This window comes from Lampris incognitus, chromosome 1 (assembly GCF_029633865.1).
Source record: "Lampris incognitus isolate fLamInc1 chromosome 1, fLamInc1.hap2, whole genome shotgun sequence".
Classification (NCBI taxonomy): domain Eukaryota; kingdom Metazoa; phylum Chordata; class Actinopteri; order Lampriformes; family Lampridae; genus Lampris; species Lampris incognitus.
The window spans coordinates 141,727,493-141,751,837 of NC_079211.1; the positions used below are offsets into that span (position 1 = coordinate 141,727,493).

Genomic DNA, 24,345 nt, shown 5'->3' on the forward strand with positions numbered 1-24,345 from the left:
GGTCCCAGGGGCTACATCCCATTACCTCGGAGTTAATTAAAACCTTAGCAATGTGCCAAACGGTGAATAAAGATGCAGTAAAAGTGCAAGAGGAACAGAGAGACTGAGCAGGGTTCGGTGTGCTGGGGGGGGGGGGGGGGTTAGACTGACCTGCTTTTTTGTCGTTGTTATGGGGCTCTAAATTCCTGCAAGGAACAGATGTCTATTATTTTTTTATTTGTATTTATTTTTGGCTTCACATTTTGTTACCCTGGTTCAGACTCTCATTTTCCAGTGTGGTTAGCTTAAATATGCCTTCTTAAACTTGATTATGACTCGACGCAACTATCAGCAAGATTTTTATGCAGATGTTTTGTGTCGAGAGCTGTGGAGACAAACGTGCTGCCAAAACCAATTATGTCCGCCACTGTTGTACGACATAATTAGGAAAAGGGTTATACTTATAAACATAACAGGTGTGCCTCTGATTTTTATTTCAACATGGTTTTGATGAAATAGTAATGCTCACTCTACAATTTAAATACGAACAAAATTCAGCTTAAATCAACTTGTCATGGGGTAGGATATTGATAAAGATCTTGATACCTCGTTAAATAATAATCTCCCCATTCAGGGACTTAAATGTGTTATGAAGAGAATGCTGTAACAGAGATAAAGACATTTCCTTTAAGAAACAATTTCAAATGTTTATTCAACATGTCAAAGAAGGGCACACGCTTCAGAACTGAAAAGGGGACTGCAATTATTGGCCAGTACTATGACTTGAACTTAATACTAACATTAATCAAGTTTTGGCTAAAAAGAGAAGGTGTTTTTATTCATTTTTGTTTTTTATAAAGAAACTTTATGTACATTGGATCTTTTATACAAGAGTCATTGGATAAATGCATCAAAAAAAAAAAAGAGAAACCAGTTTGGCAGTAAACTTTACAAAAAATACATTTTGTTTCATTGAGAGATGTAGGAAAGGAGGCGATCAAATATTGACCAATAATATTTCTTCCTTTTCATTACTTAGAAAAAAGTTGTTCTAAAACCTATCTTAGAGAAAAGCAATATACAGCACATTAAATGGGGTTAAAATGCTTTTGCAAATTTAGTCAGTTGATTTGGTAACCAGAGAGAGGGGCTGTGACTGGAATAGGGCGTGATGGGAGTGAAGGGCTGCCTGATGGAAAGGGGAGGGGGGTGAGAGCATGGAGGGATGAAGCGAGGTGAAGGGAATTGGCCGAGTGAGAATGGGTGTGGTGGACTGACTGCTTGAAGTACCAGTTGGGATGGTGATGGTTGGCTGGGAGGAGGAAGAGGAGGAGGAAGAAGTGGATACGGGAGCCTTCCCAGGTACAGGGAAATGGTGGTGCATGCGTCCCTCGGGTTTGGTGGTGAGGGACAGAGGCTGAGCCTGCTCTGAGTGAGTGGCAGCAGGAGCAGCTGGGGAGGCCAGGGCTGCAGAGGGAGTAGCTGGAGAATCCAGCATGCTGCCATGGGATGACGCAGGGCTGTCACACATCTTTTCTGAGGGCAGGTACTGCACACATTGCTTCTTGTTTCTAATTGAGAAGTCTGAGGGAGGAAAAAAAAAAAGGTAAATTATGGATTTGCTGCTGGCTTAAAATCTGGTACAAGTCCCTTAATACTGACAGTGACATAACTGAATGCTGGTAAATAAAACAAAGGACGACACTATTGAGAAGTCTGAAAGGGAGAGATTAAAAATAATTTTAAACCGCAACTAAAATCAGCATGGGGAGTGAGACATGATGCTTAAAGAGTTTATGCGGTTGACGTCGATGATGGAAAAACAAGTCTATCGCTATGATTTAACCATGTCACATTGAACATTAAATCGTGCACTGAGATGAGGTTAGAAAGCCGCATTTGATCACTGCGTGTGGGGTAGATTTGCAGTGGTTTTGCTAAAACAGCAGACATACCTGCCACTATTAGCACTGAACCTCATATGCTGCTTGTTAAAGTATAGAGGAAGGAGAGAGGTTAGTATAAAGTTGTTAGTTAAGAAAAAAAAAAGCTAAAAGATGTTAAAAATAAAATGAAATTATGTGTCTCAGGTTGCTTGTTAAGTGAAGCTTTACAGGTTTCTTTTGTATTTTTTTAAACAGGAGCTTCTTTTTTTTTTGTATCGAAAAGAACACTAGAGAGAAAACACCCCTTACCCTCTGGTGTTGAGTCTGCCTTATTATTATCTCTCTTCCTCTTTTTCCGCTTTCCCTGCACAGATAAACAAAACAATGTCGTCGTCAGAAGAAAAAAAAATTTCACAGTTAAAGTAAAAGTAGTGAAAGTAAACACCACTGTCAAAACTGCAGATGATGAGGACAAAAGTGTAGTCAAATTCAATACTATCACCATCATACAAGTCTGCTTTAACTCATGAAACCCAGGGGGGCCTCCTCTACCATTGTTTAACAGAGATGGCTGTGTGTCATACTCACATAGTTGTCTCGTGCTGACCACCCTGGATAGAGCTGCGAGTGGAGTTGCCTCTCTTTCCTCGCCAGTTCATAGTATTTGGCTTGCTCTTCTCTCGATAGAGAGTGCCACTGCAGACAAAGTCATCACAGATATCAAAGGACTGGCAAAGGGTAATACACACGAGCACATTTCAGCGACACACACACACACACACACACACACACACACACACACACACACACACACACACACACGTGTATGTCTGCCTACATTCTGCTTACCCGTCTTCCTAGGATTTGGTTGATGGCGGCGCTCTCTTTAAGAGTGCATTCAGCCACTACTTTGGCTCTCATCTCTTTCATATAGAGCATGAAAGCATTCAGTGGCTTCTTGATGTGAGGCTTCTTGTCCTCCTCTTTCTTGGGCGGTCCAGGGGATTTCCTGCTAAGACAAGACATTAGAAAGATGCTGAAAATGGACCAAAACTGGTTTAGACACAGTGGCAAACATGAGAAGAAAAGAGCAGTCCTTGTTGAAGAACCAGGAGATTTGTATACCATATGTCCATATTATTATTCTTACGCATGCATTGAGGGACTGATGTCACTATTGGGCTCCTGTTTTATGGCCGGGGAGACGATGGCAGGATGGGGAATGCCAGTCTGGTGGAGGCCGTGTGGAGGATGAGTCACCATGTGAGGGGAGAAGCGGCTGGACACCAAGCTGGGGTCAAAGGAAGGCAAGATTAGGTGTCAAATTGACTAATTTGCCACACAGTAACGTCTCAGCTAGAGCTGCAGTGTGACAGTGGCTCAGAAGGTAGAGCAAGTCGTCTGCTAACTGGGGGGATGCCGGTTCAATCCTCAGCTCCTCCTTGCAAAAATGTCAAGGTGTCCTTGAGCAAGACACCTAACCCATGACTGCCCCTGATGAGCTGGTTGTTACCTTGCATGGCTGACACCGCCGTCGGTGTACGAGTGTGAATGTGAGGCATTAATGATAAAGTGCTTTGAGTGCCTCTTGCAGCTAGAAAAGCGCCATATAAATACAATCCATTTACCATTTATTTAGGTGCAGGTAGAACTCGACGTGCTTGCTATATCTGTCAAAACTAAAGCGATACACACAATGAGCTACATGGTTGGTTTTTGTTCAAATAAAGACTTTTTCAAAAGCTCCTTTATTCCTCCATGGCTAGAGAAAAATGGAGTGTGCTGTCGCCATGGTGACCACATGGCAGAGACACCTGAAACCACTTTTTCTCAACACATTCCAAACCATGGAGGGCGTCCTACAACCTTCTACAAAGAACACCTTTTCTCACCCTCAAAATGTTAATACAATGGAGCATTATATTTAGAAGCGGGGACTATGACATTCCACGTACCTCAGCCACACGATCTTGTTAAATGTATATTAGATTGGAAAATGTTCAACTGTTGTGCAAATAATCTCATAAAGTGCCACAAAGAAAGTCTTGTGAGTCACAATATACTTTGGCCTTGCAGTTTATGCTGTATATGCTAAATGTGCTATCGCAGCATCGTCAACATTCGGCCAGATTCAGTGACAAACTTGTGAATTAAAGCTGCCCAGTGTAACCTGATATTCTCGATATTTTCAAGATGTATCTAAATCACTGCTATAGTTACAGACCTTTTTACCAGGCAAGACTATCTAGGTAATGTTATTTGGGTAAAAAAAAACTCAACTGGTGCACAAATGAAACATTCACAGAGATGATAATACAAATAATGATAAGATTGTTTTTGCAGGTTTTGACTGCTCACTTGATATCCACATTTTGATGGAGGATTTGAAAAGCCTTATCTCAGAACAAGCAAGCACAAACTGAAGAATTTCTTTCAATATTCAAACAAATTAATCTAGTAAAATATTGCAAGAATGTGAGGCTGATCCAGTGCTGTAATCATAATTCATACTATCTTTGAACTTTGCCTACACACAAATGGCTTAGCTGCTGCATTTCAAAGTGTCGGGAGTGCGGTGGAGCTCAAAATGTGACACTAACACCTGTGTGGATTTGCAGTATTACAGAGTCCGGTCTTGTGTTAACACGAAAGCGTTTAACTCTTGATATACATTAGTTATTTTTAACCTATACAAGCCAAATGTCATCTCCCATACCGATCAAATTATGTGGTTGACCATTTAAAATACGGTTATTTTTGAGTTGAAACTCTAAAGGGACCCAGGCAATTTTGTTTTGAGACATTAAATATTGTATTTAGGGGTGTTTAAGTATGGAGGTACAACTACTAATACTACTGATCAAATACAGACCCCTCTGAATATTTCATGCCATACTAACTCCAGAAGGTTTGCTACAAATCTTTCCAATTTTGACAGTAGGTCAGAAAATTAAATCTGATGGGACTTGTTTGTTCAGATGAGCTTTGATTTGCACCGATCGATTCTCAGCCCTTTCATCTTTGTGCACGTAGTCAAATGGCTCAGAACATCAGACTGACCGCAGAAGTTTAGCTCTGGGAAGGAAAAAAAAGCCTGTGTGAAGAACAAGGTAGTGAATCCCAATAATGTGTTCACTGAACTTGTCTCTGATAGACTTAGACCCTAAATCCTTTTGTAGTGCTGACACCACTGCCTGTCTGTGATCTGATAGTCTTGTGCCTGAAGTGAAAAATACACTGGGCCTGATTTGTTGGCAATTTTAATCGAAATCCATTCGACTTCTCTGCCAATGGGATATTAAACAACTACTGCTCAAAACTAGGATTCGGGCTCTTTTCTCAAACTGCTGCCAAGACGGTAAAACAATGAGAATAATGGAATTTAAAAAATGTTCCATTGTGCATCAGCAGTTTGCTTCACACTTAATACTATTTAAACCTTCTGGTAAAGAAAACAAGTGAAGTGTTATTACAACATGTCATATGACCGGCAGATATTAGATATCTCCCATTGGGAGGGTGGGGGTGTTGCTGAACATGATGGACTCACCTGGACATAGATGCATTCATTGCTAGCGCTGGATAGGGGTGACGGAATCCCCCTGGAGGGATGGAGTACATGGGCTGGCCCTGCCTGAGAGAGAGAGCCACACACACAGAGACAGAGAGAGAGAGACACTAGTGAGAGGTGGATCTAACACAGCTGACAGATAACCCACCAGCACTAATCCTCTCCTCATCAACTCAAATCCCCTCGTTGCGGAACAGCACCGTTACAATTGATTATAAGAACCATAGCAAAACCCATAAATGTTCATAATTTATCCTCGTAAACTCAAGTGTTTCAATTCATTATTTTCTTAATGTGGTCGACCTACATAAACTAGATGGGAAGGTATAACAATTTGAAAAAAAGTGGCCCACATTAAAATGAAGAGTCAGTTTTAATTTGCTGGTTAGCAGCTGCAAGATAGCACACAAAAAAATTGGGAGGAGAGTGCTGGGTGCGATGAAAGTAGGAAAACTCAAGATTCTGAGCAGGATCGCAAAGCTGAATGACTGGGTTTGCAAAAAACAAAAACAAAACAACAAGACAAAAAGAAAAGATGACAAAAAAACTCTACTACAGTATTTCCTCTTTTCAATATCTGAACTTAGCCACATGCTTTCCCGGCCTTAATAAAATCGTTGTTTAACACCTCCTCACCTTAAATGTACTAAGCAGTTATTTCAAATTAGCCACTAAGTGGAATAAACAAAATAGTGAACAGCATTGTGGTGCAAAATACATCGACTTCTCATATTGTTCTAAATATCTGATCTGGTTAGGCGTGCACAACGACGTAAATAAATCATTCGGGAATTGATGGGCTGGACTGGTGGACAGATTTTTCTGCACACAACATATGTCAGCATGAACTGTTTTTGTAGTAAGGGCAAGACTGGAAAAGTATTTAAAAGTAACTCCAGAAATTATAGAAGGAAACTCACTGTGGCACCAGCCACCCCAGAGGATGTGCGATCTGACCCACCGCACCAGGAGAGAGGGGGTAGTATGGAGAAAGCTCCGATGGGTGAGGCGTCCGAGGAATACCTGCAGGTGCAACAAGTAAACACAAGTTTACACATGCTGACATGAGATCCTATTTTCCAAGAGTGGAAACTCCAACAAGACCAGATAAATTAACCATCAACTTCAGGAGATGAACAGCGCAATACACTTAGCTGTGTAAAGGAGGATGCAAATCAAAGTTTAGCATAAACATGTCAATCAATGGGGAAGGATACCTGTCTTTGGGTCTAGGATTTCTGGGGAGAGGTGTGCAGGCGGTGTGCCAGGGGAGAAGTGTTCATTGCTGTAGGTGATGAGAGGGGTCAGTGGGTGGACATGGTGGGCATGCTGCACCACCGGGACCTTGTTGGACTGTTGTTGACGAGAGAGAAGATAACATAGAAACACCCAAGGTTTAGCAACAGAAGATGGCAGACTGAAAACATGGTGAAACAAGACAATACAATCTCATACTATGAATTTTTACATTCGCATGTTTGAAGCAAGAGACATGGCATGTTTATGAGCTTGTGTTATGTAAAATAGTCAGAGGCATTCTTGCTGGTCACTGTGCAAATGACATGCATTGGGTGAACAAGAGCTATCATGTGTGAATGCCCTCCACAGTAAACAACAGTCTGTGCGTGTGACAGGCCCAATGATGCAATCTGGACCATTACCAAGGCACACTAAAAAGCCTTGCGGACACATGCCAAGACCATTACGGTCATTTAGTGGAGGAGAGAACTGTTTGTTCAGCCCAACAAGCAAAACAACAGCGCCACCAGTCCAAAAGTAACACCAATACCGCCAATCCCCATCACCACCATACACACACACCCACACACACAAAATGACAATCACAAATGAAATACATTAAAACTACATAAACTAAAAAACTGTCAAAATAGTCAAGGGCACCATTTTTTTTCCCAGTAGTTTGACGATATTATTTTTTCTCTATTGGGTTATGTTGTCACTTTATAACTGACCCAGTCAATAAAAGGAGCCATGATAGCGTCTAAACTCTAAGGATGATACCCCAATTCCTTTTTTTCTATGCAGTAAGTAGTTGTCTAAGCAATTTTAACAATGGTCCATAGACTACAGCCCAAGCATAGCTTGTAGACCTGCCCAGGATTACGCCAATGAGAATGATAAAGACAATAATAATAACCAACGTTTCTACTTTCATTAGGCTGCATTCAGCCTCAGTCATTTCCCCCTGGCTTCCCTGCTGAATAGAGTGCTTGTTGGCTCAACTTGTCACATGGGAGGGTCAAGGGGTGGGGGGGGGGAGAAAGGAGTCTTGTTCCTCTAGCCTAACCTTTCTTCAGTATCCCTCCCCATCCCCCTTCCCAACCTCTCGTCTCTCCGTCGTGGTCTGGTGGGGAACAAGGTTTGCATTGAGACTTCTGTACACTCTCTTGCTTCACGCTGCTTAGAATTGTTCCAAATCTTAGCCACGCTCTCTCTGCCATTTTTTTTTAAATGTCCAACCTTTCCTCCTTTTAAATCCTTAGCAAACTTGTTTCTCCCACGTCTAAAGCATTCTTTGATGGTGGCAATGCCAGGTGTAGTGGGGAAAATATTTACGAGTGTGAAAACTGCTATATTAAGTTCACTTTGCTTATAACCAGCTTCCTGTTTTGTCTAGACTTTGAGTGTGTTAGGTCAACGCATATCATGTGCATGGAAACAAGATTTGATTTGACACAGATAAGGCTCTCCATGACAAGAAATAGCTGACTTGTGTGGTTGAAATCTCAGGTCCCCCTTGTCATCTATATTTTAGTTATGCTTTGTTGTTCTACTTTCATTACAATGTGTCTGATTTTTCCCTAAACTGGGGGGGGGGGGCTGTTTGAGACCTCTAGACCTGGATGCCAACATATTTTTGGGAGGCAGTTCAGTTAGAATTCAAAATGATGCCTATTAATTATACATATTCTGGAATATACCAATCATGTGTTGGTTAGCTCCGAACAGATTTCTAAATTTAAAAGGCACCAGTTTCAAAAGTCCAATTCCAGTCTGTGTCTTGGCCAAGCAATCCAAAAAAGTAAAACTGAGTGCACAGTTGGAAAAATTGACAACTGTTTGGACAAGTACTCTACCTGTTGAAAGCATCTCAAGAAAAGTGACCTTAACTTTGTTGTCTACCTTTAGGTTCAGAAATGGCTACCTCATCAAACAAATTCCTTTCCCTGGATCAGGCCAAATTAAAAAGTTATTGAATTCTCCAGATACGAGCAGACACAAAAAGTAGGCTTCAAACTATGCATTGCTTGATCAATACCTTCATTCAGTTCCTTTATGGGCAGGAATAATATTCAGGAGACCTATGACAGCTTCATGTGCTTGGTTTCACGATCCTTGAGCAAGGTGTAATAAGGAAACCACATGGAACATGACCTGTGTTTTAAATATAAACAACATCTACGTGACAGGCCGGATAAAGAGCAACCTGGAACCAGATGGTATCTGCATTGACAGACAGAATTCATGCTCTGCACATAGGAGTGCTTGTTTAGAACAGGCTTGCAAAAAAGTGGACTGACTCGATGCCAGCGTGTAACAACACACAGGGCTGGTACTACAGCGCAGTAGACGCAGTATTGGGAAGATGGGAGATTTTAAAAAGCTGTTTGAGTCGGTGACAGGAAAAAGTGTCTTAAGACTGTGAAGAGGTTTTCATACTAAAGAGGCCAAGGTGGCAGTACCTCGCTGGGCTGTCCAGCTTGGAACACCGCTAAGAAAAGCACAGTCCTTGGTCAGTGTGGGTGGAGGGGTGGATTTCATTCAAGCAAACATGTTTTTGGATCCTGCACATCTGAATTGAATTACTAGGCAAACAGCCGATGGGGAAGAGAGCTTAGAACAAACTGAATAACCCTACAGCTTTGTGTGCCTTTCTGCTAGGCAATTCTGGGTGGGAGGCTCAGAGGCCTTTTTCAAAACTCCAGGAAAGACAGGGTGAAAAGAATGCCTGGCATGCTGCGAAATCTGAGGCTTGTTTGTCAACGCCATCAGGAAGCGGACGTGAGAGGGGACCGACCGTGTCGTATGCCTTTAGAATCAGCCACTCTAAAACTGCCATTCATCACAGACAACTTGCGTGTTACGTCTGGTCATCGCCTCTGAAAAGGTCAATAGCAATAATATTCTAGGTTAGAATAATATAGCACACTAAATGTTCATATTACTAGAGATGGTCAGTATCCACTACGATCATTAAATCAGCAGAGAAGGCATACACAGACCAGCACTGCATACATATATGGGCAGAAATGGACAAATCTATGAGGGGGGTTGTGCAAGAATGAAATACCATCATACAAAAGCATTTGTAAACAAAACGTCTAAAGTTACACTACATTTTCTTGAGATATCGGTCTTTGAATTGGATGGTTGTTTGTTTAACTTGATTTATGGACTCGTTCTGTGAAAAGAGTTGGTTTTGACTGGAATGAAAGTAGCAGTTCCATATTCCATTTATAAAGAGGATCTTGTCTCTGCAGTGGCCCAGCAGGACTGCAGACTTGAGATCAGTATTCAGTTCAGGCCTCCCGAAGCCTTTGATTTTGTGATGGATCCTGGTTGTTCACTGCCTAATGCGAAATGGGTAAATCTCACAGGATTCCCAGTCAAAGGTCTGTTGGAAAAATGTGGGTCGAGAGCAAGTAGTGTGTACTCGTGTAAAGACGAAAAGCTGTATTGGTTTAAGTAACTGTACAAAAGCTCTTATATGGTCCAGTGAGTTAGAAATTGCAATTGACACTCAAAACGAGACAAAAGGCATCTTTGGAATGCTGCTCCAGACCGCACCACTTCAATTCACGAAAAGAAAAAAAATTGGTGACTAAGTGACTTATGACACACTGACAAGACCAGGTCCCTTGTTGTCCTGATTACTTTTGAAAGTAAATAAATGTTGAAACATAGGGAGGGATTCTTCTGTGTCTGTCAAGTTCAGACTAGCCCATATTTGAGCAGTGAGTGAGCCATGATCTGATAAGTGACTCCGAGACAAACACTCAGGTCATTAGTTTCTCATTACAGAGTCACTGTTCCTTTTACAACAACATAATAGCAATAGTCATGGTAGTTAATAGCCACACAGACAGCACCTCATGGGCAAATCAGTGCAAGTGACTGAATGACCCCAGACCCAAGGAAGTATGCAACTTTGTCAGCATTATCAGCATTGCTGTAATGGCTGAATGGGCATGTTGTGGTGACGAGTGTTAAATGGATACACATGGACAAGAGAGAAGCTTCGCCCTCTCCTCTCCTCTCTCCCTCTGTCCTCTCTTCTTTGGCCAAGTGCAGTCACTACTGCTGGCCTGACAATTTTCCCATACTGCATCACCTGGCCCTGCAGCGCCTTTGATGTATTATTCATGAAGAGACAGCCCTCTGAACACAAGGGCTGATATAGGGGTGCAGGGGCTGTGTGTGTGTGTGTGTGTGTGTGTGTGTGTGTGTGCGTGCGTGCGTGCGAGTGAGAGAGAGAGAGAGAGAGTGTGTGTGTGTAGTGCACATGCATGTATTTGTATATGTGGGCATGTGGGTGTGTTTCGGGGAAAGGAAAGGAGGGGGGAGAGTTCACCAAAAAGGTTGTTCCCTTCTTCTCCCAAACCCCAAACCCCTCCACTACCTCCACCACCATTACCACCAAAAACAATACCAACTGAATGCTAAACAAACCTGTCTGTTGAATAATTGAGGATCTCAGGCCAGAGCAGGCTTCAGATTAGCATACAGGCCTTATGGACCCAATCTGCACAGTGACAGGACAGCCTTTCCATGGATGTTTATACCCACAGAAGGCTCTGATTTCTACTTTACTGCCTCCTCTGTGGTTCCATATGGCAAGGGTGAAGGGAGGAGTAAAGCACATACACTGATAACAGTGTCTTGTTGTCTGTAAGCATCAGGGGGAACACTTTAATATTAGTCAACAAGAATCTGATCATCTGCTGTCTACAATACATGGCTTACTGTAATGCAGTCAGGGCTCAGTTTATTCATCAGTAAAGACGCTGACTGAAGGGAACTCACAGAATGGACAAAAAAAACAACCTCTCAATCTACTATATTGGAAAAGACTTAAAGTATGTCATGGCTAGGTATAGATAGCATGCACGTGGAACACATGAAATCAAAGACATACACATGTGCCTACAAGCAGGTTTCAACAAATATTGCACATGATCAATACTGGATAATACCAGGCATCATGAAAAAAACTATGCTTTCAGATGTAATGCATGCTTGCAGAATGACTGCGGGAGTATATACAATAAGTGTCTGCTTCAGGAGGCCCTGCTGGTGTCTTCTGACTGTCTCTCTCTCCTTAGGTTTCTCTCTCTGGCTCCTGCTGGCCCTGGGCAGTAATCCCTGGACCCCCGTGTGAACCCATCCGCTCCCCCTGCTCTCATTAGTGCAGTGTTGAGGCCTGGGGAGCCTGCAGGCCTGGGGGACCCAGCCTCCTGCCCCCCCCCCACCAACTCTCCCCACTGCTGGAGTAATGAGCACATAATCAGCCTGGCTCCCTGTCAGCAGCACACCAGAGGGGCATGTGGGCTTTTGGCCTAGTATAGGGGGCAAGGGCACAGTGGGATGTTTCACTCTAAATCTTCTTTACCCACGATACGTTGTACCCAATATTAGAACTTCCCATCACACATCAAATGACCTCTGGTCACACATCACAGGATGTAGGATGTTGACTTCCTCTTTATGTTCACATGATGACAGTTAACTGCTTAAACTTTGGATGAACTCAGTTGCCTTTTTTACAGCATAAAAAATAAGAAAAACTAGTTTTCATGAAGTGAAGTTAAATTCCATCCTTATATTTGTCTTCTGCCATTTTAGTTGCTTCATTTGAGCTATAAGACCATACAACCTATATTGTCTGTAATGACTCACAGTTAGTACAGACAGTATAGATATTGTAATTCAAAAATATCATGTCATTTGCACATTTTCCTCTTAAATACCATGGGATTTTTGCGATCACTAAAATACTTGTAACATGTGCTGCATTGTTTACAATCAATTAATCATGACAGACTATGATGATGACCTATATAGAGATTAAAGAGTTTAAATAATGTGTACCACATGCATGGGTGACGTGGGGATTAATGTGTAAGAAAAGGCTGAGAAGGATAAAAAAAGAAAAGAATAAAAAGTAAGCCTTACACAATTTTTGCTAAAAACAGTAAACCCTTCACAGACCAGTTTCTCAGTCGTAATCTAAAATGTGCTTTCTCTTTCTATTGAACTTCCTAGTTCAATACAGATAAAGGTCAATCAGATAATGGAAACAAGTCAACACAGAAACACGATTAAAAAAAAAATTCAAGTAAATCCTGCCTAGGCAGAACAAAGTGGAAACAATCCAAGCACAGACCTCTACCTCTACATCAAGTCTTCAGCAGTGCTCTCATTGAGTCCCTTTTTAGTCTTTTTTTTTTTAGAAATAAAAATATGCATTTCATAATGTTACAAACAAAGTAAACAAAATAAAATTAACTGGCTATGACAGAATATTGCACAGCAGCTTCTGTGTACCATAGACAAACCAACCATGGTCAGAGGGGGTCAATGACAGGTCAGTAGTTGTTGTAATATAATATCTTAAATTGGTTTCCAATTGAAACTTAAGTCAGCCACGCAGCAACTCTGGATTGTCTGGAAAAACTCCAGTCCCTTCACAACAGCTTCCCACTGACTGCACTCAATGAAGACTTTGTCGCGTACATCAGCACACTCGTGAGGTCCGACAAATTCACCACAAACTCAACAGGCACATCTAGCCAGGACATGTTAAGGTCAAGGGCTGAGTCACAGCAGTTATTTGTGCAGACCATTGTGTGGGTGACGTTCTCTTGCATAGTTAAATGTGACCAACCAAACCACAGATCACTTTGATAGGATCTAATAGGTGATATTCTGCAGGGTTTTCTCTTTTCACAGAATACTGATCGAGGTGTCTTCTCACCTAACGTTATCAACCCCTAGCCCAAACACCACCTTCAACACACCAAACAGGTCTGATGAGATTCCACACTGTCTACCCAGACTTTACACACCAAGATGATTAGTCCTAACCTGTGTGGGATGGCTTATGAACGGCTAGGTGGTTCAGATTTCTATGATTTATGGTAGAGTGAATTATTGTTGTACAGACAGACTGTGTGTTTAGCGGATAGGCTGCGGGTGCTGTCAACTGCTATGGGTTGTTGGGGGTTGCTCCATATAGATGGATGTCAGTGTTAGTGACTACTTACTAAATGCCCTGGGGTTGGGGAGCGGGAGTCTTTGAGTCCTGCAGATCCTGGGACATCCAGTAGAGGCCATTTCATGTGCAGGTACTGAAAGTGAGAGAAAAAGGGTGTCATGAGAAAAAAAAATACACTGGTAGCAAAAATATGCATACCACAAACAAATAATAATTAAAAAAAAAACTATTAATCATAAACAAAAGATTCAGCATGCAACAAACTGCAGTCAATGTAGTATTAACAATATATAGAACATTTTATTCTTCTGTGTTTATCATGTATAAACTAATATTTACTCAGACTGAATCATATGGATTGTAGGTCTTCCTGTGGTGTACAGGAGTGGTGTGAATGGTATGGTGTAAGCCAGCAGAGAGCTAGTGCTCTGACAGACACCTGTATGAGACCTATAACGTTGGAGTCAGACAGCGAGTTCTGTCATTTGGGGAGGGAAAGCAATGTGAACACAAGGGGACTGGTGGAGGACTGTGAAATTGCCGTTTGTCAAGGAAAAACAAGAACCCAGCTGTGGGCGCCCATCGCTGAGCGGGTGGGAAGAGACAGCTGGAATGAATCCCTGTCTCAAGAGGAGTGGAAATCTGAGGTGGGGACTATACGCTAACCCCAGTCTATCCTGCTCCACTGGTTTCACCTTTTGACCCACGCTAAACCGTTCCACTGTCTCCGTCACTATTTTTTACGCTGCTATTAAAAATCAAAAGCGCCAGTGTGAAATTTATTGTTATTTCTTGCCACTTTACCAACACGTTCAATGTTATCGCAAAAGCATATCATCTGCCACGTTACCACAGAGCAGGATCTATGTACTGCAAGGGAGGGTGTTGTAATTTCCTGCTAAATACAACAAGCTGAACTGGTTTTTGTCCTCAAGCAATGGAGATAGCAAGGAGCCAGAGCTCCACAGGCAGAGCCCCACCATCTGGTTTATGAATCAGTTTTAAATACCGGATACAGCAGATTGTCATGCATGGGGATTTTCTCACTGGTACAGTTTCAAATTAATTAAAAGAGAATTATATTTTAGTATATGTTTAAATTGTACATGTAGACACATTCATGTACACGTTGACACATTGTAGACATATTACCGAGGTGTCGCCAGCTACGGGTGAAAAAGTGTGTTGGTTAGAAGCAGTCATTCCATCTCATCATGCATCTACCTCATTTGATTGAATAGTGTTGAATCATATTTTGCATATAGCATAACCTGTGTGATTTAGAATGGCACCATGAATCTGACATCCACCCATCGCAAACATTTGCTGGTTGTAAAAGGTAATAGTAAGATAAAATGTCAGATAAAATGACTGACTAAACCAGCGTGAGATAAGATGGCATAAAAGTGTCTATTATTTGATAAGTCACGGCTGATAAATGGCAACAAATAAGCAAGCTAGGGGTCTAGTTCCACTGAGTGTCATGCATTCAGGTTTTGATTTTTCAAGCTTCATTCATCACTCAGGGTTTGTAAGGAGGAAGGAAGCTTGGATGGCCATGGGTTAAAAATGGAAAAGACATTATAGCAGGAGGGGGAACGGGAGTGTAAGGGGAAAAAAAACATTTTCAGGAATGAGTTTGTCGGAGCAGGCAGAGGGTATTGTTTCCTGACAGCTGGGGTCCAACAGAGCGCCGAGGGAGGGGGGAGGGGACCCCTTTTTCTCTTCGAATAGGGGGGAAATTCTTGGAGTTGACATCAGCCCTCTTCATTTTCACCATACTGCTCAGGGCTGAATCGTAAGTTCCAACTAATGGGCCCAAGTCCATACAACTGTCAGGAGGCAGTTGCTTTTAGAGGCTGCTAGCTCCCTATTGAAACTTTACTCTGCTCTGTGCATGGTGCCTAATGAATGCTACCCTCCAGAGAGAAAACCCAAAACAATGCAGTTTTCTCTGTCTAATCTATGTCAATCATGAGCCCTTCCACAAATGAAACAAGCGCTATTGTGAGCAGTTGGTCTAGCCTGGCCATGCCCACCCAAACTCTCCTACCCAATCTATCCCTTATTTGACAGCTTCTGCCAGGATTGAGGAACATGCCCTGGGGCACTTTTTTTCCCTAAGTGCCTACTTTTTTAATTGTCTGTGTATCCTATGAAACAACTGCTCACAAACACCCTGAAATATCCATCCAGGTAAATGCCAAGCGCACAATGTCCTACAAAACCCCACAAATCTAACTGTCCAAACCAAAGCGCTGCGCTAACACACGAGGGGAAAGGGTGGGCGTCTGGGTACAATCAAGAGATTTTGGGAAACAACAGGGGAGAAATGGCCTGCTAAAGGTCAGCGAGCCTCCGTTTTACAGCAAAAATGCACAAACAGTAAAGTAAAAGAGATAAAAAGTACTGGATTTGACGACAAAAAAGAGGAAGCACTTAAAATACATTTTTAACTGCTAGTCCCATAGCTAAAGGAATAAGCTCCAGCATCCCCGCGACCCTGAGAGCAGGATAAGCGGTTCAGATAATGGTTGGATGGATAAATGTTTCTGAAAAATTTAAAACGTACATCAGCTAATATCAGCAATTACAACTTGCATTTAATGTCAGCACACTTCCGGTTTTGGGAGATGTGCTTACTGAATTAGAAACGAACAGTTCAGTGATGTAAATGAGTTTTCAATGTAGCGAGTCCCTGGGACCAACAAGTGGTCATTTGGGTGAGTCCCCAGTAAAATAAAATAAAATTCAACAAATTGTAGTGTTGAACTCATGTTTGATGTTCTATATATAGTTATAATTATGGTTATATTCACGTATGTGTTGAAAATGTATCTTAAACAAATAAAATCCCAAATCTGAAAACTTTATTTACAAAATAATGTCACATCATCATGACATACTACAAAACTCAAATAAACAAAATAATGTCTGTAGCAACATAGTAGCACCAAAATGAATTATAATGCCCTGCATAAAGCCTTAGATCATCGGTCATCATCCACATGAGTGACAGTGGCCATGTGAGTTTATTTACCAAAACTAAGTTTGTAGCCTTGATTGCTGAAATGAAATCTGTGCAGCGAACTTGTTGCAACTGAAGTAGCATGTCACGATGATGAACACGGGATCTCCTCTGCGCAGACGGTTAGAAAATGGTGACCGGTGGCAAGATTTCTTTCGTTTATTTCTATGATGTCAATCAACGTGGATTTGTCATTCACAATGTAGCAACATCAGGGAAAGGATAGGGTACATCCCCTGGATGCATCGATAGCAAGTACACTGCGTCCTTTCGGATTTTAATGCATCTGAGACGCAGGACACCTACTTATTTACATCACTGACAGTGCATGGTTGAGGTCCATTGCAATGCTCATTTCAGAATGGGAGCTGTACATGAAACCGGAAAAAAATGAAAATAAAAAATTGTGTGCCTAAAGTGAAGTTAGGCAACTAGCTGATCCATTTTTGAAGCTCTCTAATTGTCTTCCAGCCTTCCCTACTGCCTCCAACACCCAGAATAGACATCAGTAGAATGTGCTACTTTTAGGGGACCCAGATACGACAAAGGTGGCAATGCTGCCACCGAAATTTTCCAAAAAGCTATGATGGAGCCCTTTGGTTTTTCGAACAGAGAGAATACAACATATGCTCTGGGGCATGTGGCCTGCCAGAGCTGGGTTCTAATTGTTACACAGCTCTTGCAGAGCCGAGGAAAACACAGCCAAGAGTCTTTGTCATCTCTGAAGTGTGTGGTGCCACACTGCAGACCAACATCAGAGCATGGAGGAGAGAGACAGATGTCTGGACATTTGCTGTCAAAATAAAGTTAGATGCACTGCCAAAGTGACAAAAAAAAATAAATCCAAACTTTATCAACTATCTGACTCCTTCAGAGCACAATTACACTCAGTTTCGAGAGTCATAGATCCAAGACAATAAACTTCTTGTTACACAGATATAATTGATTAAATTCCAACACTGAGACCGCAACAGCATGATAATTATGGGCATTAGGTGCAAAGCAACATTACACAATTCGCCGAGTATTGACTGAACCTATTTATTAATAAAATGTAATATGTATGTATAGATTTTACATGATCACATAACACAGCAAGCGCAATCAAAAAGACTAAAGCAACAACCAAAGGAACGACTTAATATAGTGGCAGCTGAGACAAGGCCTAAAGCTTGTGCAATGGCTTTACCCCCACCTCTGCTGAATAGTTGGGCAGCAGGGATTCCTCTATGGATTGCTCCGGCAGATAATGTCAGTCTCCAACTGAGTGGAGAACCCCTCCCCATTGTTTTCCTTTACCCCCCAGCAGAAAACAAATGGGCCACACAGCTTGCTGTTTGGCTGAGGTGTTAATTACCCTTCCCTACCCATATGAACACCAACTTCAGACAATAGCCTTGTCAAGCCCCAACACAACAGTCCCTCCCAGGTTTGTGCTGCTGATATCACCTGCTCATGTAGGGCCATTGACACCTCAGCTTGATCTATGCACGAAATACAATTAAAAGGTCTCAGGCCAAAGACAATGTGGTAAATAGCCCCGGCCTTGTCTCGGACTTTGCATTAAGACCTATTGTTTGCCAACATTACAGGCAATTACACTGACAATTCTTAAGCAAACCCGACACTTATTGTGCTAATTAGTGTTTAATTGATGGGGAAACAACAGTTGAGCTGGTCAATCTAGTGTTCTTTTTGTTGGTCCCCTGCAACATTTCTGAAGAGGAGGTAGTGTCCTTTAATCCAGTCCACTGTGGTGGATTACTCCGGGAGGAAGTGGTAAATGAAAACAATCTTGCAGAACCAAAGGAAGACTCAGCGAAAGAGAAACATAACAATGGGGAAGAAATGTTTTGGGTACAAAACACAATTACATTAGTGGAAAAAAAAACAAGCATACACCTTCTAGTTTCAGACACCCTGTGTTTATATCCAACATATAAAAAACATTATAGGTTGTTTAAACTCTATCTATACCTGTGGTTGGAGGTGTATAACATGGTATCGAAAGCAAGAGCAGTAAAATAATAAGAATTATTGGGAAAGAGCCTGTGTTAAATCAACACACGCACTCATAAACCCGGCAGAACTATTTATGCCCGTTTCCAGCTGATCACTCAACTCATTACGACTGGTGGCGAGAACACAGTCTCTTTTATATTAAATTAACCCTGAGAAACCTGTGGTTCTGCAGTTGAGCTAGCATGCTACTAATGGGTACCACATTTGAAGTGTCCATTAGTCCATAGAGGAGTGAAGTTAAGTGACTATGACAGGGGCACTCCCTCGGCTTGCTGGGCGTCTATTGTGACCTGGTTGGTTGTCTTGCACTCTTATTCACAGCCAGTAAAAAACTGGGTCAAAGGTCAGACATCCAGAGTGCAGGGGTTTCCATGGCAACGTGGCCTATTAAGGCCAGGCTCATTGGCCTCTTAACATGCTCTTGTACACAAAAGAACTATTAGTGCAAAGAGGGAGAGAGGAGAGTGAAGAGGGGAGGCAGCATGAGGGAGGTCTTAAAAACGCAGCGGCCAGGCTTTTCCAAGGTTTCTCAAAACCGGCTACACACGATGCCTGCGGGTTACCCACAATTCACCACGAATCATCCCCAGGTTTTTTTTTTACCCAGCGAGGTGGAGATCTCATAACCGCTCGGCAACTTTGGTGACTTTGTCTCCAATACTCTGAAAAAGACTGAAAACTTTCCATTTGTTGTATTTTCATCGCGAAATGGCAGTGCACGTCGGGGTACCTGTAGCTTATTGTTTGATTTTGGATTAACACTGAATGAATCAGAATTACTAAGATTCAGTTTCCGTAAACTCAATGAGCTCTGGTGTCATATACCTCGCTCACGTTGTCTGGGCCGTGATAAACTGGTCTGGCATACGAGTTCATCTGAAAAGTCTAGTGGGCAAATCAACTGCAGGTTCATAAGTAAGATTGCATTAACAGGAGAAGTTAAATCCTCCAAACAACACCTTTCACATACTCAGGGAGGTAAGCTGCAGGGGTAAACTTCAGCAAGACTTATGTATTTTTATTGCCCTGGCAATTATTTGCATCAGGGTTTTTTTTTTCCTTCCCATTTTGCTGGACACAAGCCTAAGTCATTGCTTCCTGTACTAAGAGCTTAAGGGTGTTACAGTCCATCTAACCTATGTTGAAACCGACTGTTCTGATTCTATGTCATTTACTTTGAGGCAATTTGAATCTAATGTTATAGAAAGTCATAAAAAAGAAGCTTATTCAGTCTTGTTAAGGTGAAAGTTAGGAATAAGTGAGTAATTGTGTTTCAGAACAGGCCAAGGAAAACCACAAGTAAATAATCACGCATCTGGTAAGAGCAGGGCCTTCTCATAAAGACAGGGTGCAACAATGCTATTTAAGTCAATTACGTGTAGTTAGTTCTGAGGTTTCCCACACCTGGGAGATCTATATACTATTGTCTCAAGACTGCTCCCATGTAAGTCAATGTCAACGTGATCTAATGTCAAGCCATGCTACGCCACCGATGTCAAAAGATATTGTCTGCCCTTCTCATTTCCTTTGGCATTGTTTGTCCAGTTGTAAAGGAACACAAGTTTTTATTGTTTGGGGAGCAGCCTAGTCTCATTGAAATTCACAGCCATAAACCTCTGTATAATTAACTCCAGAACATGTGGTGTTTAGCAATGGTTGGTTGGATGTTTACAGTAAAGCCCAACATAGAAGTCAAATCTGTGTGTGTGTGTGTGTGTGTGTGTGTGTGTGTGTGTGTGTGTGTGTGTGTGTGTGTGTGTGCACACGCATGCGTGCGTGCGTGCACGTGGGTAGGTCTACGCAAATGACACACCAGTGAGACCTGCATTTTTCATTTATGACCAAACACAAATTGACTGGAGACAGCATGGGTACCCAATATAATACAGTGAGATGGCTGCCAAGGCAGTTTGGAGGCCATAATAAGTCTACCATGCACCCTCGCTCTCAACAGCTCGAATTCCACAGCACAGTAATCACTTCTTACCTCTAGCTAAAACATAAAAAACGTGTTATTTTCCTTTTCAGGAATAGCATATAAATATTTACATCCCCCAAGAGTAAATTTGATCTTAAACAACAGTATGTCTGCCAAAAGTTTTTTTTTGTGCTTTGTTTTGTGTTTTTAATTTTTGTTTTTTTGTTTTTTCTGACAGGTCACAGTGGGTCATTTTTACATTTTTCTTTTTTTAACTTTTTTTGGTCTTATAAAAACTTCCTTTTGCACTGCTTAAAGAGGCAGGAGGCCATGAAGCATCTTGAAGGGGGAAAAAAAGTCAGGTCGAAAAAGTGGGGGTGGGCATGGGTGGGTGTTGGGGAGAAGGAAAGAGAGAAAGAGAGAGGGAGAGAAAAAGGGCCTAAATTAAACACATTTGTTTCTGCTCTCACATACCACAAGTCTTATGAAAACAGAGGGCTGATTGTGTTCACTCTGCAAGAGCCCCCCCCCACCCCACCCCATCCCTCCCTCCAGAACACCACCCAGCTACACACCCCCACCCCCTGTCCCGAACAGCAGCCCCTCCCCCCCTACACACACACAGACACACACACAGCTGCCTGCAGATGCCTCCTGTGTTTGCTCTGAGAGGCAGGCACAAATCTCCAGACCCGGACTGTGGGCCCTGCCTCATCTCAGTTTTACAGCCTGACATCCCTATCACCCCACTGCTAACCCCACTCAGTCCTCTCTGCGTCTCCCCCACTCCCCCTCTATCCTGCCCTGAAAAGAAAATCTTACTTAAATATTCACATGTTGCAGGAATAGCCTTGCACGTTCATTCCTGTTGCTCTTTCTCGCCCCTAAATGCATCTGGATTCAACATTTATAAGACGTGAGAAAGCAGAGTTTGATGGGGGGGGGGTTTGAACAGCACCCCCTTACACACTACACACGCACAAACACAAACACACAATTAGTCAGGGAAGTACTTTATGCTTTTCTCAATGATGTTCAAGGTTTTGTTTTGTGAGACCAGCAACCCCCCTTCACACACAGTCAGGGAGGCACTTTTTGTTTTACTCTGATGTTCAAGGTTTTGTAAAAGTCAAATGCTGAAAGCCAATCCACTGTATTTACTCATCCTTGTGATTAGTTTGTGTCACAGGATCCTTTGGAATTGACGATGATCAAAGTTAAACTTAGCAGAGGTGCTTCGGTACAGAAGACAAAGGAGAACCAGTTATCAGGTCTTTTCGCAGTCTGTACTGACAGTGGATTAGACAGACCTGGAGGAGAGTAGAAACATTGCCTGAAACATTTGTGAAAGTCATTGGCTGTAATCTAGGGGCTTCAGTTTCATCATGCTGCGCATATGGTATTGTATGCTAAATCATGACTGAGTGAGCTGTGATTGGCCATAAATCCAGCTCACATTTACGATCAACGGCTTCCTCCATATTCAAAACGATTTATTTATGACCCAACTTACTCCAAATTTTTAATGATTTTCAAAGCCAAAAAAAAGAAGCTTTTATCAAGGGCACAAAGCAAGATGAAGCTGGGTCATAAGGTCCCCCTACCTCTTCAAGGTTCATCAAGCCCCTTGTGCTTATGACCATCGAGCAAAGAGCAGGACAATGGAGTGGAAAATGTGCAAGGAATCTTACTAAGAACACTTTAACCCTGTATTCTCCTCCAATATTGAATAAAAACTACAAAAAAAAATACTTGGCAGTTTGTGGATAAAGGGTGACGTGAAATAATTTATGATGTTAAATGTGATCGGGATTTCTTTCAGACAAATCACATCAATGAGCTACCAAAAATACACTAGATTAGTGGAACTGCTCTAATGACATTATTTGCAACAATGTCAACCCAAGGCAGGCAATTGTAATAAAAATGTATTCATCTGCTGCTAATGCAATCTTTACAACAGTTAACAATAGTTATAATGAGAAAGGCAAGGTGATTATGGTAGGGGGCTGCTGCAAATATCAGATTCCAAGGGACAGAGTTAAGGAGAGGCCCCTACCAATTACACAGTATTCAGGAATGCAGAGCCTGAACCACAGTAACAGGGAGCTGAAGACAAATGTCTATTCCATTTTGGAAGTTTACCCATGGCTTATACTAAAGAAAAGTTTATGTACAGTATAAAATAGTGAAGTTTATCTTGCACTTATAGTTGTCCCCGTGAAGCCAAATCTGTGCTCCAATGCAGCAAGCTTTTATAGTCATAAAACGCACACTTCTGTAAACAATTAGTGATGACCCAAGGACCATAAGCTGTGTCAGGGAGAGCGAAAGAGAGAAAGACAGAGAGGGGGGGGGGTGAAAGAAAGAGGGATATGAACAGGGAAAGAGAGAAATCTTATGAAGCAAAGAGGGGCAAGAGTCTGGAGAAAGGGAGAGGGGAGCTTGTGCACAATTACAGCAGGGATTTATGGCCTGAGAAACAATTTATAAATCACAGCGCCTGAGCTAATGTGCTCCAGATTGTTCTCCATGCAGCTGCAATTTTGGTCTGCGTGAAATGGCATAATAAACCTGGCTAGAAGACATGTTTGGGTGGTAGTAGGGCGGACAGAAATTGAGATTGTGGGTAGAGACAGGGGAGAGTAAGGTTCTAGGCGGGCTTGCAAAATTCTTAGGTGATCTGGACAAAGACACAGAACATTTTTAGGGCCCAGTGCAAAGTTTTACTCGAGGTGTAACAAAGACTTGTTGATCAGATAGACCTGTGAAAATGTCTTTGTGCCAATCTCCTATGACTTAATATAACTCGACCGAATTAAGGTAACTTGTGAGTCGCTGAAAAAGCAAACAACTAAACCATTCTCCCAAGTTTTTCGAGAAATTTCAGAGGCACTCCTTAAGTCTCAAGCAGCCTGGCCAGTCTTATTTTGTCAAACAAACTAAGAGAGATGCCCTTATATCACATAACTGACACAGCTAAAGTTGAAATGAATTTTAGATAGGTGTTTATAGCAAATGTTGCAAATTGATCCCTTTATTGTCGCTACAGGCTAGTGTTGAAGAAGGGATCGGATATGCTGAGGGAAGCCTGGGCTTTTGTGACCACTCAGCCAACTGGCCCTGAACCTTGACCTCTAACCCTTCACCCTGGGGGGCAAACAAAGCTCTGAGTGACATCTGAAACTAGACACTCTATGGGGAGAGAGTGTCTGGGCAGGACTCAAATGAGCCATTAACTCTGCAGAAAAGATTTATGGCTTTTTTATTCTGCTCTGCAAATCTCTAACTGAATTGTCACACACACATATATGTCAAAATCATCAAGAAACTTTACCAATTTGAGATCTGGGACATAATTTATAGTTATCTACTTGCCAATATCTCCATCTTGAACTAACAAAAGCAACGTTTCAAAATGATCAACTATGCCATGGAGGCTTCAGTAGAGCTGCACACAGTCTGGGAGTGCATCACAATAACTCCTGATAAACACAGGCAACATGGAACAGATCTTCAGTATGCTTTACGAGACTATTGTTTATTCACAACCTCTTAAGTATTCCATACCATGGATAAAGTAAAATGGTCTGGCAGTAGAATATTGTAAACAAAAACAGAGAAAAAAGTTAATGGTAAATGTGCTGTGGTGAATGTGATCCTTCGCTGCCAGAATGTTGAAAGCCACTGTAGTATTTAAATCAG

The 24,345-nt window shown here is 42.0% G+C and overlaps 1 protein-coding gene across 2 annotated transcripts in view; it reads right to left on the reverse strand.

Moving 5' to 3' along the window:
• Nucleotides 1–673: 673 nt before the first annotated feature.
• Nucleotides 674–24,345, reverse strand: part of tcf7l1b (transcription factor 7 like 1b) — a 34,346-nt gene continuing 10,674 nt past the window's right edge. The window contains exons 4-12 of one of the 2 annotated variants that reach the window (XM_056283129.1): nucleotides 13,722–13,805; nucleotides 6,654–6,789; nucleotides 6,357–6,459; nucleotides 5,416–5,499; nucleotides 3,016–3,156; nucleotides 2,715–2,874; nucleotides 2,454–2,561; nucleotides 2,175–2,229; nucleotides 674–1,563 (exon numbers count right to left, since the gene is read on the reverse strand). In XM_056283129.1, coding sequence (XP_056139104.1) covers nucleotides 1,097–1,563; nucleotides 2,175–2,229; nucleotides 2,454–2,561; nucleotides 2,715–2,874; nucleotides 3,016–3,156; nucleotides 5,416–5,499; nucleotides 6,357–6,459; nucleotides 6,654–6,789; nucleotides 13,722–13,805 — 1,338 coding nt within the window. In that variant the 3' untranslated portion in view covers nucleotides 674–1,096. Of the gene's footprint in view, nucleotides 1,564–2,174; nucleotides 2,230–2,453; nucleotides 2,562–2,714; nucleotides 2,878–3,015; nucleotides 3,157–5,415; nucleotides 5,500–6,356; nucleotides 6,460–6,653; nucleotides 6,790–13,721; nucleotides 13,806–24,345 lie in introns of both variants that reach the window. The other variant, XM_056283052.1, reaches the window with a different exon arrangement.